The sequence below is a fragment of the Mytilus trossulus genome, chromosome 9 (genome assembly GCF_036588685.1).
Source record: "Mytilus trossulus isolate FHL-02 chromosome 9, PNRI_Mtr1.1.1.hap1, whole genome shotgun sequence".
Classification (NCBI taxonomy): Eukaryota; Metazoa; Mollusca; class Bivalvia; order Mytilida; family Mytilidae; genus Mytilus; species Mytilus trossulus.
In genome coordinates, this window is record NC_086381.1 from 12,013,919 (window position 1) to 12,041,245 (window position 27,327).

At 32.5% G+C, this 27,327-nt stretch overlaps 1 protein-coding gene across 1 annotated transcript; it reads right to left on the reverse strand.

Moving 5' to 3' along the window:
- Positions 1-1,573: 1,573 nt before the first annotated feature.
- Positions 1,574-26,293, reverse strand: LOC134685120 (sodium- and chloride-dependent glycine transporter 1-like). The gene is made up of 13 exons (XM_063544577.1): positions 26,031-26,293; positions 21,766-21,897; positions 20,607-20,943; positions 18,643-18,775; positions 16,401-16,535; positions 9,590-9,693; positions 8,902-9,026; positions 7,506-7,618; positions 6,625-6,753; positions 5,792-5,891; positions 4,714-4,814; positions 3,374-3,544; positions 1,574-2,367 (listed from the first exon to the last, which is right to left on the reverse strand). Exons 1-13 carry the CDS (start codon positions 26,233-26,235, stop codon positions 2,230-2,232), a joined length of 1,923 nt encoding a protein of 640 aa, XP_063400647.1. The 5' UTR covers positions 26,236-26,293; the 3' UTR covers positions 1,574-2,229.
- Between the last annotated feature and the right edge of the window lie 1,034 nt (positions 26,294-27,327).

Consider the following 27,327-nt stretch of genomic DNA (forward strand, 5'->3'; position numbering starts at 1 on the left):
TAAATATTTCCTCTGATGTACCATTTTGTAATGAATATGTAAAACACATACATATGTTACCAAATCTCATTTCATTATTCAAAAACCCAAGTCCTAAAAGATTGATTTTGTTCAGTCTGGTTAATTTTATTTTACCTTCCCTTTCATCATGTTTATAAAAATGACCTACCGAATAAGACTAGTAACCGGATTTGTTATTGTTCCGGACCATATGAGTATCTGGACCATACGCGTATGGTCATGACCATATGGGTATATACTCATATGGTCCGACCATACGCGTATGGTCGGACCGTACGCGTATGGTCGGGGTAATCAACACGATTACTTTTAAACTCTTCATTAGGTGTGACCCTTCTGGATGTTACGTCACTAAAATGTCATTTTATTATATTATTAAAAAAATAATAAAAAAAAACCAGTTTCACACAGTTAATATTACTTACTATTTGTAAGTGCAATTATAAGGAGATGTCAAAATTAAATGAACATATTGTAAAAGGAATTTTATTGTGTAAAGTAGGTGACATCACCGGCAAGGATCATGATATTTTTTAAAAGACCATGATATTTTTAAAGACATTTTTATTAAGTAAAATATTAAAGTGTATGTTTCTTTATTTTCTTCTATTCTTTATTTCTATACTTCTATTTTAATCTTAATTATAAGACCGGTAAAATAGCATTTAAGAGCCATGAAATAGTTACTGCCTTTATTTAATATGATCTCTGACATTCATGCATTCATTTTACGATATTAGAGATCTATTGTTTCTCGAAAACACCGTAGACACATCGGAATTCTCCGAGTCGATATCACTGCACGCAGCCAAAACAAGCAATCGCAGAAAAGCTTCATGTATGGTACCGTGTGAATGTCATTCTACGTATACAAAAGCATACACGAATACAATTAGCGATGAAAACTAAGATCAACTGACTGTGGCATCAATATTTAATGTTTATGTAGCTTTTAAAATGTAAAAATTAATTCATTTTTTTCTAAACACATTTGTTTTTAAGATAAAGTTTATTGTATTATTTCTATTTTATATTTGAAAAAATACCTATATGGTCAAAATACTCATATGGTCCGGCCCGTTAATAACCAAATGAGTATAATACTCATATGGTCCGACCATACGCGTATGGGCGGACCATATGAGTATACGCATATGGTCATGACCATACGCGTATGGTCCAAATACTCATATGGTCCGGAACATTATCACTTAAGCAACACAACGGGTGCCACATGTGGAGCAGTTTCTGCTTACCCTTCCGGATAACCTGAGATACCCTTAGTTTTTGTGGGGTTCGTGTTATTCATTCTTTAGTTTTCTATGTTGTGTCATGTGTACTATTGTTCGTCTGTTTGTCTTTTCATTTTTAACCATGGCGTTGTCAGTTTATTTTGGATTTATGAGTTTGACTGTCCCTCTGGTGTCTTTCTTCTCTCTTTTAAATGACTTAAAATCACAATATTTTATATTATTGTATCTGTGAATGTTGTTATATTGAAATTGTAATAAAATAAACATTTTATAGAAAAAAAAACCAGAAATCACTGAAATAGCAAGCATATTATATATCTTTTTTATTCTTGTCAAACAACTTCTACAATATTGCTTACATTGGTGTTGTAATTCAAAAGAACAAAACACTTATTTGCCATTTGTGTACCTTCTAAGAAGCAATACTTTGAATGATCGACACCAACAATATTATATCCATTGCAGAGACAATTATTGTTATTTGTTCATCAATCACTTCAATCTTACTCATTGGTAGATAAAGTTTATCAATAGACCACTTTCGAGATCATCCGTCACCGGCAAAAACTCGTCAATTATACACGCCTTTATGACGTCATTTACCAGATAGAAGGGCTCGCCTGTATCCCTGCACTATTTACGTTCATCAAGCGTCTTAGTGATCGTCTTTGTGCAGGATAAACTAGAAATAATGGTTGCTCTGTAGGTACTTACTGACATTTCCCTAATGACAGCAGTGTTGATTGTCAATTTTGAGAATTCAATTTGCCGAATAATTCGTACAATATAGAATTATAGTTTTCCAACCACTCGCTCAACATTGGAAGGAAGTGACGACGCCCCTAAACGCACAAATGACGATGATAAAGGCGCGTATAATTGACGAGTTGTTTCCGGTGACGGATGAACTCGAAAGTGGTCTATTGTTTTGCACATGCTTGATATTTATATGACATCATCGACCCAAAAGTGTCAAACTAATTCTTTCTGAGAATGTCTGTGTATCTGTAACATCCATTTCCATATATCTTTTTCTTTCATTTTTATCTCCTGGTTGCCATAACATAGTTGGTCGTAAAGAGTTTCTTAATTTCTGAAATAGAATTTGTATTTACACGTAAAATTTTTAAAAGAATTAAAATAATGCAAAACATTCGATGATTGGGACACTTCTTTTTTAAGTAGGCAAATTTTGCAAATGGCATACATCTCCCAACTGATAAGATATTCCCGTGCTTGCATTTTTCATAATGATTTTCTTGATAGAGAGTTGCTGCTCACAAGGAAGCTATTACACCAAGAGTTCTAATAGGTGAAGTTAAAATCATCGCATCGTAAATTTTACGGACGCCAATCACGAGTTGATGGGCCGTTATGGAATAACCGTTTCACAAATGATATCGGATATGTTCCTTACGTCGTAACTACAATCCCCTTCCCTTTAATGAATGTGACCTACCGAATAAGACTATTTACAAGATTTCTTATAACATGAGCAAAACGACGGGTGCCACATGTGGAGCAGGATCTGCTTACCCTTCCGGAGCACATGAGATCATTCCTGGTTTTTGGTTGGGTTCGTGTTGCTTATTCTTTAGTTATCTATGTTGTGTGATATGTTCTATTGTTTGTCTGTTTGTCTTATTCATGTTTAGCCGTGGTGTTGTCAGTTTGTTTTCGATTTATGAGTTTGACTGTCCTCTGGTATATTTCATTCCTCTTGTTTTGATATAGAATATACTTGATTATCATTCATGTAAATTTACTGTTTATAAAATGTAGAACTTATCGTAAAATTAATGTTTTTCTATCACCAGAACAATATTGTTTTTCAATGTTTTTCAATTTCTTATTTGATTCTAGTGACAATGGTGAGTATTAAGTTGTCGAAAAACGCGTCTGGCGGATTAAAAATATAAGCCTAATTTGTCTAGAAGTTTAAACATTAATACTTTCCATTCATTTACTAGGCAGAATTTGAGAACTGAGATTTGTTTCATGATTGATTGTTATGAGAGAAAACCATTATGTTACAGTAGTTACAGTAAAACAAGTGAATGTTCAAAAGATAACTACATGATATCAATAAGTAAACAAACCTCTAATACAGAATTTCCGTCTGACTGTAAAACAGTTATAACGGCACATATAATCACAGGAAGTAGTGGGACTAAGGCGTAGGTAAACCCAAATACATTAGCTAACAGTGGGTAACTGTACTCTCCATATGTTGGTGATTCATATCGAACCACAATCATAATAAGTAAGATCTGAAAATAGAGCATTAAAATCGTCTTTGTTACATCATTTTTTTAAATTTGGTACTGTCAATGCTCTTACAATCATTAATATAAATTTCAAAGTTCCCCATTATTTCGTATAAAGTTTCAACTTGGGAAGTTAAAATAATCTTTTCGAAAATTTTACATCCATCATGGGCTGGTTGACAATAATGAAATACCTGTTCATTAGTGACGACGGATATGTTTCAATTGTTGTAATCTTCGAATTTTCGAATCGGACCTAACGATAGTTATCTAAGGTACCAGGATTATAATTTAGTACGTCAGACGCGTGTTTCGTCTACATAAGACTCACCAATGACGCTCATATCAAAACGTTTATAAAGCCAAACAAGTACAAAGTTAAAGAGCATTGAGGATTCAAAATTCCAAAAAGTTGTGCCTAGCGAGTAACACCTTATACCAGTTTCAGACTTACATGATCAATACGACGGGTGCCACATGTGATAAAGGATCTGCTTACCCTTCAAAAGCGTCTAAGATCAACCTTGGTCTTGTTAAAAGGGTTGCAATTGTTGTAATTTTATGGATTTTTTGTGCTTTTCAATTTTTGTTTTATTTATACTGGTGCCAGTCATGTCCATCATTTGTCATGAAAAACTCAATTTGAAAATTTCACACTCGGTAAAGTTTCGGGATAAGAAAATGTACTTGACCGGTGGTTTATGAATTTGCCGTTATCTTAGGATAAGAAGTCATTACCAATCTGCTGAGATTTGTAGTGGAGTAACACGACGGTTGTCGCATATGGATCAAGATCTTCTAAAACTTCAGTAGCACCTGAGATTATCCCGTGTTTTGGTCGGGTTCGTTTTTTTACAGTCTTTAGTTGTATATGTTATTTAAAATGAAATTTCTATTTTCTGTTAGGTTTTTTGCATAGCATAGTCTGTTTGTCTTTAACTGGTGAGCTTTTGTTTATTTCGCTTTTCTTTTACATTCTTTAGCTCCATGTTCTAACACAAAAGTCAAAATAATCGTTGCAAAACAGAAAAAAGTTTGCTGATAAATTTAAATGTGAATAAAGTCCACTTGTTCCACTAGGTTCCTGTATAACTTCTTGTTTCGAAAGTTTGATTGACGTATTTCTGTATATCCTTTATATCAGTATGTGAATGGCTTCAAAGAAAACTTACAAAAAGTAATACTGGCGTGACGAAGCACCATAATATCCTTATTACAATTGGGATAGGCCGACCAATCATCAGTTCTATATCTCTAGAAAAATTGTCGGCTCCTGAAAGTACATTTGTCACTGCATTATCCAATATAATAATCACAATTTTAACACATAAGTAGAAAAAGTTAACGCATATTTTGAATAAAGAATATGAATAGTTATCAAAGGTACAAGGATTATAATTTAGTACACCAGACGCGCGTTTCGTTTTCATTACCCTCATCAGTGACGCTCATATCAAACTATTTATAAAGCCAAACTAGTACAAAGTTAAAGAGCATTGAGGATCGAAAATTCCCAAAAGGCAAATACGGCTAAGTTAATCTATGCCTGGGATAAGAAAATCCTTAGTTTTTCGAAAAATTCAAAGTTTTGTAAACAGGAAATTTATAAAAATGACCACATTATTGATATTCATATCAACCCCGAAGTGTTTACTACTGGGCTGGTGATACCATCGGGGACGAAACGTCCACCAGCAGTGGCATCGACTCAGTGGTGTAAATAGATATCAAAGGTACCAGGATTATAATTTAGTACGCCAGACGCGTGTTTCGTCTTCATACGACTCATCAGTGACGCTCATATCAAACTATTTATAAAGCCAAACTAGTACAAAGTTGAAGAGCATTGAGGATCCAAAATTCCAAAAAGTTGTGCCAAATACGGCTAAGGTGATATATGCCTGGGATAAGAAAATCCTTAGTTTTTCGAAAAAATCAAAGTTTTGTAAACAGGAAATTTATAAAAATGACCACATTATTGATATTCACGTCAACCCCGAAGTGCTGAATAACGGAGTAAAAGTAAATTTATAAAAGAGGGTATAAAGTCAGAACTCTATTTAGAAGACATGTAATACCACCGTCCTATGATTTTTTTGATTTTTTTTTTGGCGTCAAGAAAATTCCCTACTATTCCTCATCATTTTTGAAAATGTACACTTTTTTACAGTTATTTTTTACTTTCGTTTGTGTCACTGATAATATATAAAGGTAACAGTGGTATACCGCTGTTTGAACTCATATGCTTACCATATATCCAACCAAACACCAAACATTCAATTATTCCAAAAATTGGAATACAAAATGCAGCTATATACCAGTCCATTAGTTGAAATACAAATATTCCACCCTACATAGAAAAAAAGAAATTAAACAATACTATCAAGTGTAAAAGTATAACAAAAATACAAAACTTTCAAAATAGGGAGTCCATAAAAATTGACAAAATCAAACGAAATCGACAATCAACAGAACAAGTAAATTGGTATTGACATTTTCTGAATAAATACTCAATTGAAACTGTTTTATTGTTAGCAAAACCCCCACTTGTATAACATATGTAATTAGTTCTGTCATATTGAAAAAAATGCGATGACAGACATAATAGATTAATGTGAATATAATTTGGATCTAGCGGACAGCAGCAAAGTTGTACATATGATGGTAAAGTAAGTCACCATTTAAATTGATTTAGTAGATTTTACTAACTTCTGGTGTCAAAGGTCGTTGTTTCTTCGTTGGTGACATATTCAAACTTTTTAATACTTAAGCGATTTTCTAGTAACAAGCCAGTTATTATCAAACTTTTATTTTCCTAACTAACAGATTGCAATGTTTGAATATAAAGCCTTGAACTAAACCGAAAGGTATGAACCATAAATGTATTTCATCTACTTATGCATTATTTTAAGTGCACTATTTCAAAACTGTTTACCTAACCTCATATTCAAAATCAAAATGATTTAGACAATATTTATAGCATGTGTAATTATTTGCACAACGTAAAAATAAATATCAGGTGATTATCAAACCGTACAAGGAGAATGGACTAAAGGTTCCGGTTTTTACCACAATCATATTACCTGAAAGCAAAAGGGAAGTCCCAACAAAAAGAAAGCTGCCATCAAAACGGCAGTAAACATCATTCTTCTTTTCCTTATATACCGGAAACTGTCACAGAAAACGGCAATTATAGGCTCAATACCTGCAAACTAAATAACATTTGTTAAAATAAGTGTTCAACAGTTTCAATTGCAAAATATTTGGGTTGCATTTTGATGCCGTATTCTAGTCAAGATATAAACATGCAAATGAAGGATTAAATAAAGTCATAACTAATGAGCCGCTGGAGCAATTATCTTCAGCTATAAGAGAATATCTCATATTGTTGTACCATAGTCGACTCTATCATCAATTGCCAGGTACGTTATATTAGTTGTAAGAATGTTTGTGAAATGATCGAATCTATGATAGTGTAAACACGTCTACAGTAAGTTGGGAAGTTCAGACATTGTCTGTGGCCTTCGGCTGTTGTCTGCTCTATGGTCGGGTTGTTGTCGCTAAGACATATTCCCCATTTCCTTTCTCAATCTTATTGTAACTATCAACCACTTCGGTATAAAAAAGTTGACATTCTTTATCTTTTTTATAATCATATTTTAACTTTTTCTTTATTTTCTTGATAATTCGACAGGAGTGTTTGTACTAGTTCAGTTCAAGGACTTTTACTTCGATGTTCAAATTTTGTAATGGAAAGTTTACACAAATAGAGAAAATTGCTATTTTTAAAAAGAGATGTCTACATGTTATAGACCTCTCTTGATATACTGTTGGTGTCAATCAAAGTTAATAAAGTATGTTATGTTTTTCAGTTCGGCATTAAGTATTTGTCTTGGTAATTTGTATACTATAAGACTTCGAAATGTACTCTACGTGCAACATAACAGATCTGGAAAGTACTTACTTGTGAATCTAACCCAATGGTTAATATCATGATAAAGAAAATAACAGCCCAAAGATTGGGTAGTGGCAGTTTGGCTACGACTTCTGGGTATGCTATATAAATCAAACCAGGCCCTGGAAAAAAACATAATATATTAAAATCAAATAGATTGGTCTTCTTACATCACATCATTGCTTCGAAATAAATTACTAGCGTTGGTATTTGAAGCAGGTTAAGAGTTCTAGCGTAGTTAATAGATTTCCTAGGTTAAGGAAATAATTCAAATTTGTTTTGTGTAGTTGCATATATTTTATTGTTATTCTTAACAGAAAAGTGTTACCATAAAAAAATGAACAAGTAATACATGTAAAATAAAAAAAAGTAATGTTTTATGTTGCATCAAATTCTTGGTTGTAGTTTTACAGAAAAAAATCTACTTCTAAGATATATAAGGTATTGTATGTCAAACTTAGATGAGTTATTTTTTCGGTATGTACACCCAACTTCATGTTACGTTTTAGCATCATTTACATGTTCAATACGGTTTATGTGACGCAGATTAAATATGAAATCTTAATTAGATAAAGGAAGATGTGATGTGAGTGCCAGTGAGATACGGTAACTGTCCATCCAAATAACCATTTAAAAAAAAGTAAACCATTATAGGTCAATGTACGGCCTTCAACACGGAGACTTGGCTCACACCGAACAACAAGCTATAAAGGGCCCCAAAATTACTAGTGTAAAACCATTCAAACGGGAAAACCAACGGCCTAATCTATATATATAAAAAAAACACGAGAAACGAGAAACACGTATATATTACATAAACAAACGACAACTACTGTACATCATATTCCTAACTTAGGACAGGTGCAAACATTTGCAGCGGGATTAAACGTTTTAATGGATCCAAACCTTCCCCCTTTTTCTGAAACAATAGCATAACATCACAACATAGAAAGGCTATCATATAATGAATTAAACTATCAATTATAAAACATGTAACATCAATCTATTACAACTGTGGATATTTCTTTTTAATTGCTGGTATATCACATAGGCCTGTAACTTCATAATAAAATGCATAGGAACTAAGAAACATGTTAACTTGTGTAAGCATTGATATCTTATATTCTTTCATGTGCGTGTATAAACAACAGTATATGTTGTATTTGCAAATGAACAATCAATTAATTCCTAAAATACCTAAGGCAGCAACCATTTGATTTTCTGGCGGGACTATGGATTTTTTTTTCGGACGAACTTTTCGATCTATTTTTTTCACGGCAAGTCTAGAACCCCCCCCCCCCCCCCCCCCCCCGAAAATCAAATGGTTGTTGCCTAATACTGTGGTTGTTGCCTAATACTGTGGTTGTTACCTAACATGTAACTCTTCATTGGAATTTTGATTTACCTGATTTAACGACATCTTCTATCTCAACACCGTTTGAATGTGCCATAAATCCAAGAACAGAAAAAACAACAAACCCACCAAAAACACTAAAACCTTCTCCCATAGTAATCAGCATTACAGAATCTCTGTTCACATACAAATAAAGAAAATTATTAATATTAAACGATTTTGAAAACAATATGGGCTACACAAATGCTGTACCAAATCAGGAATTTGACAGTTGTTATCCATTTGTTTTATTGTTTGAGCGTTTATTTGTGCTATTTGAATAGGGACTTTCCGTGTTGAATTTTCCTTGGCGTTCGGTATTTTTGTGATTTTCTTTCACAACAAAAAAATTGTATTAATATAAGAGTATGCGTGAAGAAGTTCGGATGCGACTATGGCCCTGTCAATAGCAAATCCCGAAATACATCGTTTGGTTTGCCTGACAGACGCGAAACGTAAACATTATATAACAGGTTAAAGGTATGTTGTTCAAGTTAAACAGGTCCTGTTTCAATGTGATTTTGCTATCTTTTGGAACTACCTTATTTGACTTTTAAAGCGGAAATAGCTACTATGTTCTCATAATTCAAAGAAAACACATTATCCTTTATCCATTTCTTTGATTTGATTTGATTTCTTTTTTATTTATCCAATATTTTGAAGCTGAAAAAAACAATCAATTGTTATTGTAAATAGTTACCTCAAACAATTATTGTTGAATTTATTATAGCTCGCCATAGTGATAAGAGGTCCCCAACAAACACATGTTGAATAAAATACTTGAATTGCTGCCTCAATCCATACCTTACTCACATATGAAATAAAATGATTAAAAAGATTGTTATGTAAATAATCCTTGTTTGTGAGAATTCTATATTTGTGTCTAATAAGGTTTTATTTCAGTGGGCATCATTGAACGCAATTGTATTTTCATAAATGTTGATTAAAATCATTACTCTTGATTCATTAAAGTACTATTAACATAACGACCTAGTTTGAAAGTGTGAAACAGTAATACAATGTTGAAAAGTATACGACTTTTTTTAATCAAATATGTTGATCTTGAAATCTTCATAATATGTAATAATTTCAATTAAACATTTGCCACATGCATGAAGAATATTACCCTTACACTTCAAGAGCACCTGAAACAATGCTTTGTTTTGGTCATATATCTTATTGTCAAAACTTGGCCGAATCTTTTTTGTGCTCGCTTTACCCATAAATTAGTTTTATTGTTTAATTGACTTGTCTCCTTGCAATTGATTTTTGTTTGTTTGTGTGTTACCGTTGTACTTGTGTTTTGACCTCCCTTTAAATATACTTGAAAATGTTCACGCGAAGTTCGCGAATTGTTTTGGATAAAAAGACTTCAAACAGCTTATCCTCTCGGTCTAAATGATAAAAATATTAGGGCAGGGGAACATATCTAAAACTCATATCGATGTCATTAATATTGTTGATAAACGACTTAGAAATAATAGGTCTCATGGTAAACGCAAGAACCGCAATCAACGTATTAAACATCGTATAAATTATACACTTGCTGATCTGTTATCTATAATAAAGAATAATGGCAGACATCAAGTATTATGCAAACTGGGTCAGATACCTATAAGTAAATTATATGCTATTTTTCTTGAGTGTGATAAAATTTCTTTTTTTAGCCCATTTTATGAATACACCCGTATTATTACAGCCTTTTGTCATCACAGGCTTTTTCCTATTATTGATAAACCTGAAAATCGTAAACGACATTTTCTCAAATTAAAATATATAAATAGAGGTATTGATTTTATTAATTTGTCTAGCATATTCAATGACTCTTCTGTCTATAGCTTAATACCTCCATATTTTGATAATATAGAACAACCCATTATTTCGTATTCTTATAAAAAACCGAGCAGAAATTTGATTTTCAATTATACGTCAATTACAACAGACGTCAATATAGAAAATAATGTTCCTTCCACTTGAGATTGCGAAACATCTAGTTTTAAATATGTTCCCTATGGTCATGTTATCACAGGAGACCTCAACATAGTCGATGACCGTGAAGTCATAACTTTTCTAAAGAAAGGACCGAAATACCGTCCTCCATCTACAATAGATTGGAAACAGTGTCGTCAGGTCATTAAAGACGCTCTGTCTGCCTATTGTAAAAATTGGTGCAAACGTGAAAAATCCGATAAAAAATCTTTAGACAGTTATTTGAATAAAATTATGAATACTGTTGATATTCGAATATCTCATTTAGAAAACAATTCTGAAATTAATAATAGGAACCATGATATACCCATTTCTAGAATAAAAAACAAACTCAAGGTACTCGCAGAGCGGTTTGTGTTCGTACCGGCAGACAAGGCAGCAAATAATGTAGTGGTGGTGTGACGCATATACTACACGAAAGTTCTTCAAAACGAAATAATAAATTCCTCTACATTCAGGTCAGTGCGCACCACAGAGAGTCAAATCGTTAACAAGCATACCACTGCCACTGCCCAGCTTAAAGCATCTTCCGAACATTTGAAAGTCCCTACCATGTACTGGTTACCGAAATTACACAAAAAACCATTTAAATTCCGTTTTATCTCCGCTTCGAGTAAGTGTTCTACTACTAATCTATCAGTGCTTCTAACCACCTCCCTAACTACTATCAAAGAACTGGTTATTAACTTTTGTAATAAAGCTTATGAAAATAATGGTATTAATTATTTTTGGAGTGTTAAAAACTCTTTAGAGGTTTTAGATCAAATACATGCTTTCAATGGTCCTTACAATTCTGTTGACAGTTATGATTTTTCTACTCTGTACACTACACTTCCACACAATCTTATAAAGAAAAAGTTTTTGTATTTGATAAAATGGTCTTTCGAAAAATCTCATTGTAATTTTATTTGCTGTAACTCGTTTAAGGCCTTTTTCTGCAACAAAAAAGGAAAGTATGCTAGATACACTTACTGGAAATGTTAGGATATGATTGAAGCTTTAAACTTTCTGCTTGATAACATTTATGTACGTTTCGGCGATAAAGTGTATCGTCAGGTAGTAGGTATTCCTATGGGCACCAACTGTGCCCCTTTAATAGCAGATTTATTTCTATATTGCTATGAATCTCAGTTTATGACCAAACTCAGTAAAGACCCATCATTGTTACATTTGGTTGATACATTCAAAAATACCTACCGTTATCTCGATGATATTTTTTCGTTGAATAATCCAGAGTTCTTTAAATATACTTCAGAAATTTACCCAAACGAACTTACTTTAACTAAATCTAACATAAACAGCAGCAGTTGTCCTTTTCTAGATTTAGACATTTCAATTTCAAACGGGAAACTTCACACTAAAATTTACGACAAAAGAGACGATTTTTCATTTCCTATTGTTAATTTTCCTTTTTTAGACGGCGATGTGCCTTTGGCTCCATCATACGGTGTTTATATATCGCAACTCGTTCGGTTTGCCCGTGTGTGTTCTGATGTCATAGATTTTAACGAACGTAATCAATGCATCACTGGTAAATTGTTGTGTCAAGGATTTCGATACCATAAATTACTTAAAACTTTTACTAAATTCTTTCATAGATACAAAGATTTGATTAGTAAATTTGGCTATACCTGTAGAAAGCTTATTAAAAATGGTATTTCTCATCCTAAATTTTATGGTAATATTGTACTTAAAGCGAGGAAATCACTATGTGATCCTTGTAAACTCATCGAACCTTTAAACAAACTTATAAGTAAGGGTTATCGTACCAATATTGTAATTAGATCTCTGAATATAGTTCACATTGGCACTAATATTGATTTTGTCATTAGCAAATTAAAACATAACTAAATTTCGTTATCTTTTGAGGCGAGATGTATAGGGGACACAGCCACGTTAACTTTTATTTCTATAGAAGTCGCTCTTCACTATACTACTACCTGTCGATACATTTATTTTTGGCATTGCACAAGTCATGTCTTCTTTGACTATTAATGACGTTAAAATACTAAATCCCTGTGATGTGTTTTAGTCGATTTTAGTCTCTGATGCATGATTTTTTACTATTAATTGGTTTTGGCTTTTAACTAGCTGTCAGTAACTGCGAGTACTCTCAAATCGTATTTTCTTGTTAATTCGACCTGTTGATACTGTTTATAATGCTTTTTTGTCATTTTTTATTTATATGGATCTTGGCTGTATACCAGCTTTGATTATTTGTAATATCTTCAAATTTTCACTTATTCTTACAACATTTGTATAAACTTCAAGATTATAAAAAACCGGTTTTTTTCTAAAGTGAACATTGATTGGTTAAATATTTCTCAGTGTGTTTGAATTTGTTTGATAGCCTTTTGGTCATGACTGTTTGTCTCTAATATTTAATTAACTGTGCATTTGTATTCAGATATCGCAGATCAAATTTATTCGTTCTTTGTGTAATGGCTAGATGAAAGGGAGATAATTAACGACGAGCAAAACGTTTTTTTTGTTCAACAAACTAGAAAATCTAGGTATAAGTTCAAAGTTTATGTATTCTTTAAAAGCTTTATACTCTAATGTAGAATGTAGTGTACGTATTAATGGTAATATGACTGACTGGTTTAATGTTGATTCTGGATTGAAACAAGGTTGTGTTTTATCATCTATAATGTTTAATATATATATAAATAATTTGGTTGATGACATTAATGCTTTGAATATTGGTATTAACATAGATGATGAAAAATTAGCTATATTGTTATATGCTGATGATGTTATTTTAATGGCAGAGAATGAAGAAGATTTACAAAAAATGTTGAATGTGCTTAAAACATGGTGTCTCAATAATGAGCTGTCAGTTAATATAAATAAATCTAAGATCATGCATTTTAGAAATCCAGCTGTTCTACAAACTAAATGTATTTTTTCTATTGGTGGTAATAGTATAGAATGTGTAAAATGTTATCAATATTTAGGCTTATTACTTACTGAATATTTAGATTATCAGTTAATGGCTAAGGCAGTAGCGAAGTCAGCCAGTAGAGCATTAGGATTATTAATTGTAAAAAGTAAAATGCATGGTGGTTTCCAGCACAAAATTTTTTCTAAACTGTATGATACAATGGTATGGTCAGTTATTAGTTATGGCGCAGGTATTTGGGGAACAAGAGACTTTTCCTGCATAAATGCAGTCCAAAAAAGGGCCATGAGATTTTTCATGGGTGTTGGCAAATACACACCAAATGATGCCATAGCTGGTGATATGGGCTGGAAACCTCCATGCGTTAAACAATGGTCAAGTGTCTTGAGACATTGGGCTAGGTGTTCCATAATGGACCCACACAGGATAAATTTTAAAATTTTTAAGTGGTCTATACGAAAGTGTAATACCAGAATTAAAAACTGGAGTTTTAGAGTTATAGAAATGTTAAAATTGTATAATTATGAGCAATATTGTAATTTTGAATCAAATGTATTAAACAAAAATTGTATTAAACAAATTGAGGAGGATGTATTTGATAAGTTTAAATCAAACTGGTGTACAAGAGTTGCTGCATATGCAGAGGGAAGTAAATTAAGAACTTACAAATTGTTTAAAAATAACTATTGTACTGAAAATTATTTGCAAAATATTATATCTTTAAGGAACAGAAGTTCATTTGCTAAATTTAGATGTGGGGTAGCTCCACTAAAACTAGAAACTGGAAGATATGAAAAGAAAGAAGTCCACGAGAGGACATGTTTTAACTGTAGCTCTATTGTTGAAGATGAAATGCATGTCATTTTAAAATGCCCATTATATGTGGATCTAAGACAAATCATGATACATGAAGCTTTACATTTTAATGAACATTTTAACCTTTTATCAGATAATGAAAAATTTATATTTTTATTTAGTAATGACTATGTTGCTGCTATAGTTGCCAAAACCTGCAACAGCATTTTATTAAGAAGAAATAGTATTCTATTTCACTAGTTTTTAAAGAAACAAATGTTTTAATATCATTTAGTAAAAATGTATATTGTGTCAGAATTTTTAATTCTAAATGTGTAAAAATATGTTTATATGTATATAGTATATCTTAAAAGTCTCTCATAAATCTTTTTTAGATTGGTACATGCAATGCAAATGTTTTAATGTTTTAAATCTATGTATGTGAATCTCATTTTATGTTTGTATGTGGTGAGACTATAATAAAATATTGAATCTGAATCTGAATCTGTAATCATACGTTTTTTGATTGAGTTAAGTCTGCTAATTGATATTTTATCGTATGTTTTTATATGTTGTGATGTTATGCTATTGTTTTAGAAAAAGGGAGAAGGTTTGGGCCCATTAAAACGTTTAATCCCGCTGCAAATGTTTGCACCTGTCCTAAGTCAGGAATCTGATGTACAGTAGTTGTCGTTTGTTTATGTAATATATACGTGTTTCTCGTTTCTCGTTTTGTTTATATAGATTAGACCGTTGGTTTTCCCGTTTGAATGGTTTTACACTAGTAATTTTGGGGCCCTTTATATAGATATAGGAAGATGTGGTGTGAGTGCCAATGAGACAACTCTCCATCCAAATAACAATTTAAAAATTAAACCATTATAGGTTAAAGTACGGCCTTCAACACGGAGCCTTGGTTAGCTTGTTGTTCGGTGTGAGCCAAGGCTCCGTGTTGAAGGCCGTACTTTAACCTATAATGGTTTAATTTTTAAATTGTTATTTGGATGGAGAGTTGTCTCATTGGCACTCACACCACATCTTCCTATATCTATGTATCTGCTATGTGTTATCTATACTTTATCACTGTACCAGGTTAGGGGAGGGTCGGGACCCCGCCACATTATTTATGGATTTGCCTGTCCCAAGTCAGGAGCCTGTTATTCCGTGGTTGTCGTTTGTTTATGTGTTACATATTTGTTTTTTGTTCATGTTTTTTTTATACAAATAAGGCCGTTAGTTTTCTCGTTTGAATTGTTTTACATTGTCTTATCGGGGCCCTTTATATATGACTATGCGGTATGGGCTTTGCTCATTGTTGAAGGCTTTACAGTGATCTATAGTTGTTAATTTATGTGTCATTTTGGTCTTTTGTAGACAACTGCCTCATTGGCAATCATACCACATCTTCTTTTTTATATTAAGACGAAGATTCTTCTGGATAAAATAGAACCTTTTGCTTTCATGGGGAAAATACATCGACATATATAAAGGTTTTGTTTTATGCAACTGTCATACAAGTGAGGGGTTCAGCTACCTATAAAATCAGGTTCAATTCACCATTTTCTACGTAAAAAATGTCTGTGCCAAGTCATGAATATGACAGTTGTTATCCATTCGTTTAAGTAAGGAATATATAACAGTTGTTATCCATTCGTTTAAGTACGGAATATTTAACATTTGTTATCCGTTCTCGTTTGGTGTGTTTAAGCTTTTGATTTTGCCATTTGCTTAGGGACTTTCCGTTCAGAATTTTCCACGGAGTTCGATATTTTTGCTACTTTTCTTTTATGGAAAGGCAATATCTATGTTCGTTTTAATGCATTACCTTTGGATCACCTATTCTAGTAAAATTAGGATATATGTAATATCGTATTCCATTCATCGCTCCTGGTAATGTTAAACCTCTGACTAACAAAATAATCATTAAAATATATGGTAATGTAGCTGTCACATAGACTACCTGAAGAAGAAAGAACATAAGGTATTCACTTAGCATTCGTTCTAAAATGTACCCTCTAGCCCGAGATTAATGATCCCAGTTAGTCCTTGTGATAACGCCAAGCGTCAGAGTAATCACAAGACTGATGTCTACACTAAATTTTGTTATTAAGCGCAGGAAATCGAATTCATTGTATACAAGACGTGTTTCTGAATAAAAATTTCACCGGGTACAATAAACTCCGGAGAGAAAATATATAAAACGTATGTGAAAATAAATGAAGAAAAGCAGAGGGCCTCGCCTTGGACAAATACTAGACATACTAAAGTTAACTAACAAAAGGACGAACATAACTTCAACATTGAGATTAGGAACTAATTAACATGTACAGTAAAGCGGAATCTTGAAAGAACATGAACTCTTTGAAACCGGTATAAAACATCGGAACTTTTAAATCGTAAATTGTCTGTTTAATTCAAGACTATTAAGTATATTGTGGCACATGATTCGAAGAATGGGTTATTTTTCAGATCAGGGGAGAAATCTCGATTAGAAGTACAAAGAACCTAGAAGTTTATTCAAACAACGAATTCGAAAGGCCTTTATTTTTAATATGTAAAGATTGTGCGACGCATCCGTTGTTGATATTTTAATGTCCGTGTATATTGAAATGAAGACCCGATATCGGATTTCGATGCTTTTACGGTCATCGTTGGAGTGGGTGTTGACTGCTGTGTCCTCATTTTGACATCATAACTTATTATGTCTGATTGTTATTGTCACACATTGTTGTAAATAAAATGGAATGTTCTGCGGTTATCAATACCCAAATCAGGAATATGAAAATTGATTTCCATTCGTTTGATGTGTTTGAGCTTTTGATCTTGCAATTTAACAAGGGACTTTCCCATTTGAACTTTCTCGGAGTTCGTTATTTTTGTTATTTCACTTTTTGTAGTATGTATTCTATAAATATGATGTCAGTAAGCTATAATGAATGCTTAAGAGTGTCGCCATTCTAACTCATACATTGAAAATAAACTGAAAACGCCATGGTTAAAAAAACATCCGTTACGCACCTTATCAATCAAGAAATGCAACATTGTCAGTTATTATCTATGTTAAATTAACAAAAGAACTAAGGGGTAATCTATTCGAAAATTATTTACCTTCTCAAAGTTTATTTCTCTTACCCAAGAAAAAAAGTAAAAATAATGCTAGACCTCTCGATTAAGGGACATGTTGAAAATATAGACTCCTTGATAAAACAGTCTTCAAAATTGAGAGCAGAAGTCTTAAACTAGTACATTTTTTCCATGTGTTAATTCCTTATAATATTGTTATTGTTATTGTGTAACATTTAAGGAATGACTATAATATTTAATTCTGTCTATGAAGAAATAACATTCAAAATGTTGTGCACACTGAATAACGCACTACAGTGTGTGTGTTATTATTTTTTCTTCTTCTTATATATGATAGGTTTCCTTCGGTTTCAGTTTGTAACCCGATTTTTTCTTCCCAATCGGTTTATTACTTTTGAACAACGGTATACAACTGTTGTCTTTATTTTCTATATTATGATTGTTTCAATTTTTGGTATTTCATTTTACAAACTACGTATGTTCATTTGACAAGAAAGCTATAAACCAAGAGTTCCAAATGGTGAATTGAAATCATCCCTTCGTAAATTTTACGGACGCCATCACGAGTTGGTTGACCGTTATGGAATAAGCGTTTCACAAATGATATCGGATATTTTCCTTACGTCATAACTACAATCCCCTTCCCTTTCATGAATGTGACCTACCGAATTAGACTTTTTATCAGATTTGATATCACATAAGCAACACAACGGGTGCCACATGAGGAGCAGGATCTGCTCACTCTTCCGGAGCACCTGAGATCACCCCTAGTTTTTGTGGGGTTCGTGTTGCTTATTCTTTAGTTATCTATGTTGTTTCAGGTGTACTTTTGTTTGTCTGTTTATCTTTTTTCATTTTTAGCCATGGCGTTGTCAGTTTATTTTCGATTTATGAGTTTGACTGTCCCTCTGGTTTCTTTTCGTCCCTCTTTGACAATAACGATACCAGTATCATTGATAAATAAACAAAAGTAGAATACTTACTTTCCCAACGGATTTTATCCCTTTCATAAGACATAGGAAGAGAACTACCCAGGATACGAACAAACAAATAAGTATGTTTAGATTTAAACTTCCCATCTCTTCTATTCCTTTCGACATGTCTAAAACTTTATATCTGAAATATGAAGCAAAAATAAAAACCGCAATCGAAACACAGAGAACAGTACACAACATAATCTTGATTTTTCTCCAATGTCAACTGGTTTATCTATTAGTAGTACAAACCAAAGGGTGCAATGACTAACGATTGAGACAGATCATGGAAGTTATATTCAATATTACTTCCATGGACAGATTAACCCACAGATTTCACCGTGATTAATAAAAAAAAACGTCCGATAGTCTCTCTTGCAAAAATCCAATCAAAACCATTTGCGTAGTATGGCGATTTTTACGCTTAAAAGACTACTTTTAAGAGAGTTCTAAAAAAAAAGGCGTACATTTGTTATATGCGAAAAGCAAATGCGTTGTCACGTTTTGACACACATTCTTATACACAAGAAGATGAGGTATGAGTGCAAATGAGACAACTCTCCATCCAAGTCACAATGTATTAAAAAATTAAGAATTAAAGGTGAAAAGTACCAGGATTATAATTAGTACGCCAGACGCGCGTTTCGTTTACATCAGACTCATTTGTGACGCTCATATCAAAATAGTTATCAAGCCAGACAAGAACAAAATTGAAGAGCATTGATGATATTAAATTTCAAAAAGTTGTGCCTAATACGGCTAAGGTAATCTGTGCTTGGAATTTTAACTAGAGGCTCTAAAGAGCCGGTGTCGCTCACCTTGGTCTATGTGAATATTAAACGAAGGACACAGATGGATTCATGACAAAATCGTGTTTTGGTGATGGTGATGTGTTTGTAGATTTTACTTTATTCTAGCTGCTAACAATTATCTCTATCTATAACAGTAGTTTCTGTGGAAAATGTTAGTGAAAATCTACAAATTTTATGAAAATTGTTAAAAATTGACTATGAAGGGCAATAACTCCTTAGGGGGTCAATTGACCATTTTGGTCATGTTGACTTATTTTTAGGTCTTACTTTTCTGTACATTAATGCTGTTAACAGTTCATCTCTATCTATAATAATATTCGAGATAATAACAAAAAACAGCAAAATTTCCTTAAAATTACCTATTCAGGGGCAGCAACCTAACAACAGAATGTCCGAATCATCTGAAAATTTCAGGGCGGATAGATCTTGACCTGATAAACAATTTTACCCCCGTATCAGATTTGCTCTAAATGCTTTGGTTTTTGAGTAATAAGCCAAAAACTGCATTTTACCCCTATGTTCTATTTTTAGCCATGGCGGCCATCTTGGTTGGTTGGCCGGTTCACCGGACACAGTTTTTAAACTTGATACCCCAATAATGATTGTGGCCAAGTTTGGTTTAATTTGGCCCGGTAGTTGCAGAGGAGAAGATTTTTGTAAAAGTTAACGCAGGACGACGACGGTCGACGCCGGACGCCATGTGGTTAGAAAAGCTCACTTGGCCCTTCGGGCCAGGTGAGCTAAAAATGCTTATTTTTTTTTTCGAAAAATTCAAAGTTTGGTAGACAGGAAATTTATGAAATGACCACGTAATTGATATTTATTCATGTCAACACTTTGGGCTGGTGATACCCTCGTGGACAAAACGTCCATCATCAGTGGCATCAACCAGTAGTGTAAACAGTTATCAAAGGAACCAGGATTATAATTTAGTACGTTAGACGCGAGTTTCCGTTACATAAGACTCTTCAGTGACGTTCATATCAAATAACGGCCTTCGCATAATAGCTCAGCTTACTAACACATTTTATATATTAATGATATACGGGTGTAGACACTGATTTCAACTAAAAGAAATGTCCGTCATGTTTGATAAGAAATAAGTGTCGTTATAAATTAGCTCAATGCTCTGTGTTTTTCTTAATTATTATTCTCACTTACTGCCAAAATTCTTCTTGACTTGATATTCGGTCAATGGAAAAATTTCCGTAAGATGACGAATTAGATATTGTACTATTAACATCACTGACGTTTTTCGCAATCAAAAGATTGGAATGTACTTCTGTACTATTTATATATCCCACTGCACGAGAATAATTATTGCTTAAAGATGTAATTGGTCCATTGTAACATTGTTCTGTATTCCAAAGATTTCCACATGTTGTCCATGGCAGTGGTGATATAAAAGAGTTATAAAGATAGTATAATGTCCACGTGACCACCATGACGTAATATAAAGCACATACAACGTTTAGGATCACCATGCCCATTCCGACGCCTGCAAATAAACTAATAAATAAGATAGCTGAACAAGACACAATTAGTAATATATATGAACTTACTATGTAAATTGTGTTTATTAATTTGTTTAGTAATACTATTGTTATTGTTCATGTAATTCTGAAAATTAATATTAAACTGCAATTATAAATGTTTGATTCCATTGGAGTTTGTATTCAATGCCCATTATTCATAAATAATTTTAATCTGATTTGAATCATTCGATAAATCACGACTTTTCTTTACCCTTAAAGCACACAGACAAACGATTTGACTGCATTTTTTGTGGTCAAGACTGTAAAACAGGAAAACAAATGAATGGTTCGTTATTTCATTTCGTTGCTTATAAATCTGATTTGACATACAAATATGCAATGGATTCGATATTGAAAATGCTCATTTTCTATATAACGAAAACAAACATTTTTTCAAGGGCTTTTTTCAACCATGTAGATTTTTCAGTGTTAATGCTGAATGTTGTTGCTTGGTTATCTAGCAGGAAAAAGCAAATCAGAACCTGATGTTCAGTCGTTTGTTGGTGTGGTTCATAAGTGTTTCTCGTTTTTTAATTAAGTTTAGACCGTTAGTTTTTCCGTTTGAATGGTTTTACCCTTGTCGTTTTTGGGACCCTTTATAGCTTGCTGTTCAATGTGAACCAAGGCTCCGTGTTGAAGACCGTATTTTACCTTACAGTGGTTTTCTATTACAAATTGTGACTTGGATAGGAGAGTTGTCTCACTGGCAATCAAACCACATCTTCTTATATTTATAGTCTAACTAAACAATAACAAAAAGCTATCCTACACTTGTTTATACTTACCTCTGAATAAAGGACACACCTCCCAACATTGGACTGTGCTCCGTGCTGTGAACTGTCCAAGTGACACTTCCAGGAAAAACAACGGAAATGCTATGAAAATGCAGCAGATAATGAACGGGAATAGAAAGGCACCTGAAACAATAAATTTCCAAAATAATTATAATATGCCTTTAAAACCATAATTGATCAGCATTACTGTAAGTTTAAATGTAAAGTTTTAACTACGGAACATAATTATGTTCCAATGTCTTCCAGGGTTTTGTTTATTGTTGTTGCTTTGGAGGGATTTTATAGCTCAAAATTTATAACCTTGAACTATATTATAACAGTCTGGGGGAGGGGGTAGTTAAATATTAAAATATATAAACTGATAAAAAGCCTTGTATAGCTAAATGTTCAGTGTGAGCCAAGGCTCCGTGCTGAAGACCGTACTTTGACCTTTAATGGTTTACTTTTACAAATTCTAAATTGGATGGAGAGTTGTCTCATTGGCTCTCATACCACATCTTCCTATATCTATATGATAAAAATCTCAACAGCTCGGTAGTGAACACGATGCCGTGTTATTGCTTCATTGTAATTGAGTGTAAGCTAAAAACAAGCTTTCACCTACTCCAGTTTTAGTTACGTTCTCTATGTCGATAAGTCGTCCATTATATATATAACCCAAGGCAACTGAGATATTTATAATAACCCGTACCGGCTAGATAATTATAGAACATCTCTTAACTAGAACAAAAAAATAGAACTGCATAATTCACATTGTTCTCCTAAATTGAACACAACACTAAGAAACATCGAATGTCGAGAGCACTGTTTCCTGGGCGATTAATCAATCATTTTTGAAGAAAAAAAATATATTTATGATTTGGGGTTTTCTTCTGAAATATAAAAATAGGAGATGGGGTATGATTGCCATTGAGACAACTTTCCACAAGAGACCAAAGTGACACAGAACTCATAGGTCACCGTACGGCCTTCAACAAGGAGCAAAGACCATACCGCATAGTCAGCTATAAAAATGTAAAACAATTCAAACGAGAAAACTACCGGCCTGATTTAAGTTACATGTTTTTAGTTTTAGCGTTTCAGGGACTTGGTTGTTATTTTGATTTCGTTTTTATTTTCCTTCCAGATAACAGCCTTCCACTTTAGTTTAACTTTGGAACAGCTTAGTAGTTTGCAAAAGTGTAATATAAAAAAACAACACTTTAACCATTAAGGTTCTCTTTTACCTTGAGATCCCTGAAGGACTAATATTAAAACGTTATCGTTAGTAAAATTACCTAGAACGATAGGCTCCAGTAACATTCGCTTGATGGTCAATTCAGTCAAAAATATGTTCAACAATATTAGTTGTTTAGATGGTTCATTGTCTTAATTTTCTAAATAGTCTATCAACTCTAATTCCAATAATTTCTATGATATGTGTTAAAACGTAATTTTGCTGAATCACTGTTTGCTGTAAGGGTGTATAAAATTGAGAAAGGAAATTGGGAATGTGTCAAAGCGACAACAACCCGACCATAGAGAAGTCAACTATGGCACGCCGTTATTATATTTATTCAATTTCGAGATATCTTATTTAGTTAAATAAGATATCTTATAAACTAATTGAGATATCTTAATAACAAAATGAGATATCTTATATATTAATTGAGATATCTGATTTATTAAATAAGCCGGATATCTTATATATTAAATAAGATATCTTATTAAAATGTTTATAAAGATATCTTATTAAATATATAAGATATCTTATTTAAAATATAAGATATCTCTTTTAATTTATAAGATATCTTATTAACTATATAAGATATCTTTTATATAGATAATAGAGATATCTTATTTACTTAATAAGATATCTTCATAAGTTAATAAGATATCTTTATTAGTTTATAAGATATCTCTATTAATTAATAAGATATCTCTATTAGTTTATAAGATATCTCTATTAATTAATAAGATATCTTATAAAGTATGTATTTAAAAGATATCTTTATAAAGAAGTAAGATATCTTATATACTTTATAAGATATCTTATTAATTAATAGAGATATCTTATTAACTTATAGAGATATCTTATTAATTAATAGAGATATCTTATTAACTTATAGAGATATCTTATAAACTAATAGAGATATCTTATAAACTTTTAGAGATATCTTATTAACTTATAGAGATATTTTATTAACTTATAGAGATATCTTATTAACTTATAGAGATATCTTATAAACTAATAGAGATATCTTATAAACTAATAGAGATATCTTATAAACTAATAGAGATATCTTATTTACTTTCAAATTAAATAAGATATCTTATAAAAATTAAAGATATCTTAATACTTAATAAGATATCTTGTTAAATAAATAAGATATCTTCAAATTTGAATAAATATAAAAACGGCGTGCCATAGTCAACAGCCGAAGACCACCAATGGGTCTTCAATGTAGCGAAAAACTCCCGCATCCAGAGGCGTCCTTCATCTGGCCCCTAAAAAATATGATTACTAGTACAGTGATCATGGACGTCATACTAAACTCCGAATTATACACAAGAAACTAAAATGAAAAATCATACAATACAAACAAAGGCCAGAGGCTCCTGACATAGGACAGGCGCAAAATTGCGTCGGGGGTAAACATGTTAATGAGATCTCAACCCTCCCCCTATACCTCTAGCCAATGTAGAAAAGTAAACGCATAACAATATGCACATTAAATTCAGTTCAAGAGAAGTCAGAGTCCGATTTCAGAAGATGTAACAAAAGAAAAGAAATAAAATGACAAATAATACACAAATAACAACAGATTACTAGCGGTTAACTGACATGCCAGCTCCAGATACTTAAAAAAATCTCACTTTTTTATCTTCATTTGTAGATTTAAAATGAACAACGTGTTTTGAAAATACTGCTGTTTTGGGGAATACAGTTGTATTGCATGATGCCATTAAATACAGTAAAAATCATTCAGTCATTAAAAAACTTTTCGAGGGAAACAAAGAAATTTATATCAAATCGACGGTTCGTAATGTTTTCAATCGTTAAATGGTTCTGTTACTCAATAGATGGAAAATAAAACAGTAAATATCAAAAGAAAAAGCTTAGTTGTAATTTGCAAAAGAGATGAATAGATAAGATGACCATCGTCCTTCATGAGAATCAGTATAGACACATACAACTGCAGAAAACGGTTAATTGGATGAAGACCTTTGATGAACTGTCTCAAATCTAGAAAGAACTAGTATTTGTTTATTCGCATATGTTACATCTTCATTTATCCTACTCCAAACAATATATATGTCAGAGCGACTTAGCTGATACATAGTATCGAAGGCCGTACGTTGACCTATAACTGTTTACTCTTTATCCATGGGAAAATTGTCTAATTGGCAGTCATACCACATCTTCATATTTATATTCATATATTGAAATGAACGAATGTACGAGAAAGTGGTAACTCTGTATTATAGCTATCGGTATAAAAGCAGTGACGCTCTGCATTTTTTACTTGCAAGTATAAATGCGTTCTCTAATACCATATTTAATTTACGAAAAATGAGTCTTGGAACTAGCATCTCGATACTAAATTTACATAGTGTATACTCATTTACAAACAAGCTATGACAAAATGTAAGACAATTCAAACAAGAAAACTAATTAAATTCATATTATAAATTCTGACTTATGTCCTCTCGCATGGCATTTTTGCAGCGAAGCCAACACAAATAAAATAGGGATAAAAAACAAGAAAGAGCCCTAAGTTTTATATATAACAAACATATTAGAACATATGATGACCTTTAAAAAACTTATAAAGTCTAAATGTCCAATCTTTCAAAAGAATGAGGACTAAGGATATGGCAAATGAACCATATTAAATCTTGCATGAATGGAGATCATCGTACTGTGATAAAAATGTACTGGCCGTAAAAAAAAACCCTTCCGTTTGATTCGATATAAAAGGAAATCATCGGAGGCGGGGCACAAACACATAGAAATGAGATAATAACCCTGCAGATCCAGGCCGCCCCAAAATATTTTTCAAATAGTCAAAGCACCATTATAAATGATTCATAGTTGATAATAATTTTCGATTGATTGATTGATTGATATCTGTTTCACGCCGCATCAGCGCAAAAGGCTTTACCATTGTTTACCGCGACGAAAAATGATTGTATTTTCAAATCACGTTGTATGTTTAAATGTTATATCTTAATGTTGATGTCAATATATGATAAATTTCGGGTAAATCACTCACCGCCACCGTTTCTCATACATAGGTAAGGAAATCTCCAAAAGTTTCCTAATCCAACAATGTAACCAAGCATGGATAAAATAAATTCGATTTTTTTGTCCCATTGTTCACGATCTTCTTCTGAACTTTCTTCTGATATCGAATCCGTTTCTATATTAACTTTGTCCTCATCCTCCAGGTCAAAATCATGTTTTTCTTTTACCTCCATGATTAATTCACTCTCTGTTGTGTATATGTTATTACATAGATATATCGAATTAAGCTTCTGTATCAGTATTTATGTGACCATAATCACGTGATATAAACACCCGTGTCACGGAGACCATCAATAAGCATGAATTAGATTAAGCACAATGCTATGGTATGTTCAAAATGACAGTTTACAAAAATAAAGGTAATGTAACTACCGACGCTAAGAATGAACAGTTATGATTGAAATTGTTCTCAGCTTATTTTGTATTTTCGGGGGGGGGGGGGGGGGGGGGGAATAAAAAAAACGAACTCCAAAAAAAATTCAAATCGGAAATATGGCAATATCGAAAGCTCAAACACATCAAACGAATTGAAAACAACATTCTTCAGTATTACTGATTTGGTATATGCATAGTGGATTAAACCTTGTTTTATTGCTAGCCAAACCTCTTAATTGTATGACAATGTCGCATAAAATTCCATGATAGTATATATTCACAGCAATATGTTAATAAAACAAATATACATAACAGGAAAATGTCAGAAGTAGGGACGAAGCAGTCAACATGTGTTATAATCTTAACCACTTTAAGTGGCATGGTAGTATTTCCTGGCAGATAGAGGATAATGATAGCCTTTTTAGAATTTTCACCATTTTCTAACACTGCGAAAAAATCTACATACACACAGTTTACTGAAGCACTTTCATATATACTATTCAGAAATGAATTTGAATATGTATCATGACGTTTACGTTTTTTGCTATCTTTAAAAATTTAAGGTCACTAATGTGTTTTTGGTCTTTTATCGTGCAGTGAATACAAAATTTGAAAATACTTCCCAAAAAAATCATTTCAGCTGTATGTAAAATTATTTCGTATTTTTCTACACCTGATTTATCCCTCATTTTGGGAAAGTATATATGTTCAGTTGGTCCAATCAGACTTTTCAGATGCATTGACTCAAGTATGGAACAACTTAATTCTGGAATGCAAATACTACCGTAACACCTATGAAAACAAACAAATATATCAACAAGAAAAGCAAATTTGATATTGAAAACCCTCTGTCTTTTAAATTCGCTTTTTGTGTAAATATCGGTGAAGTG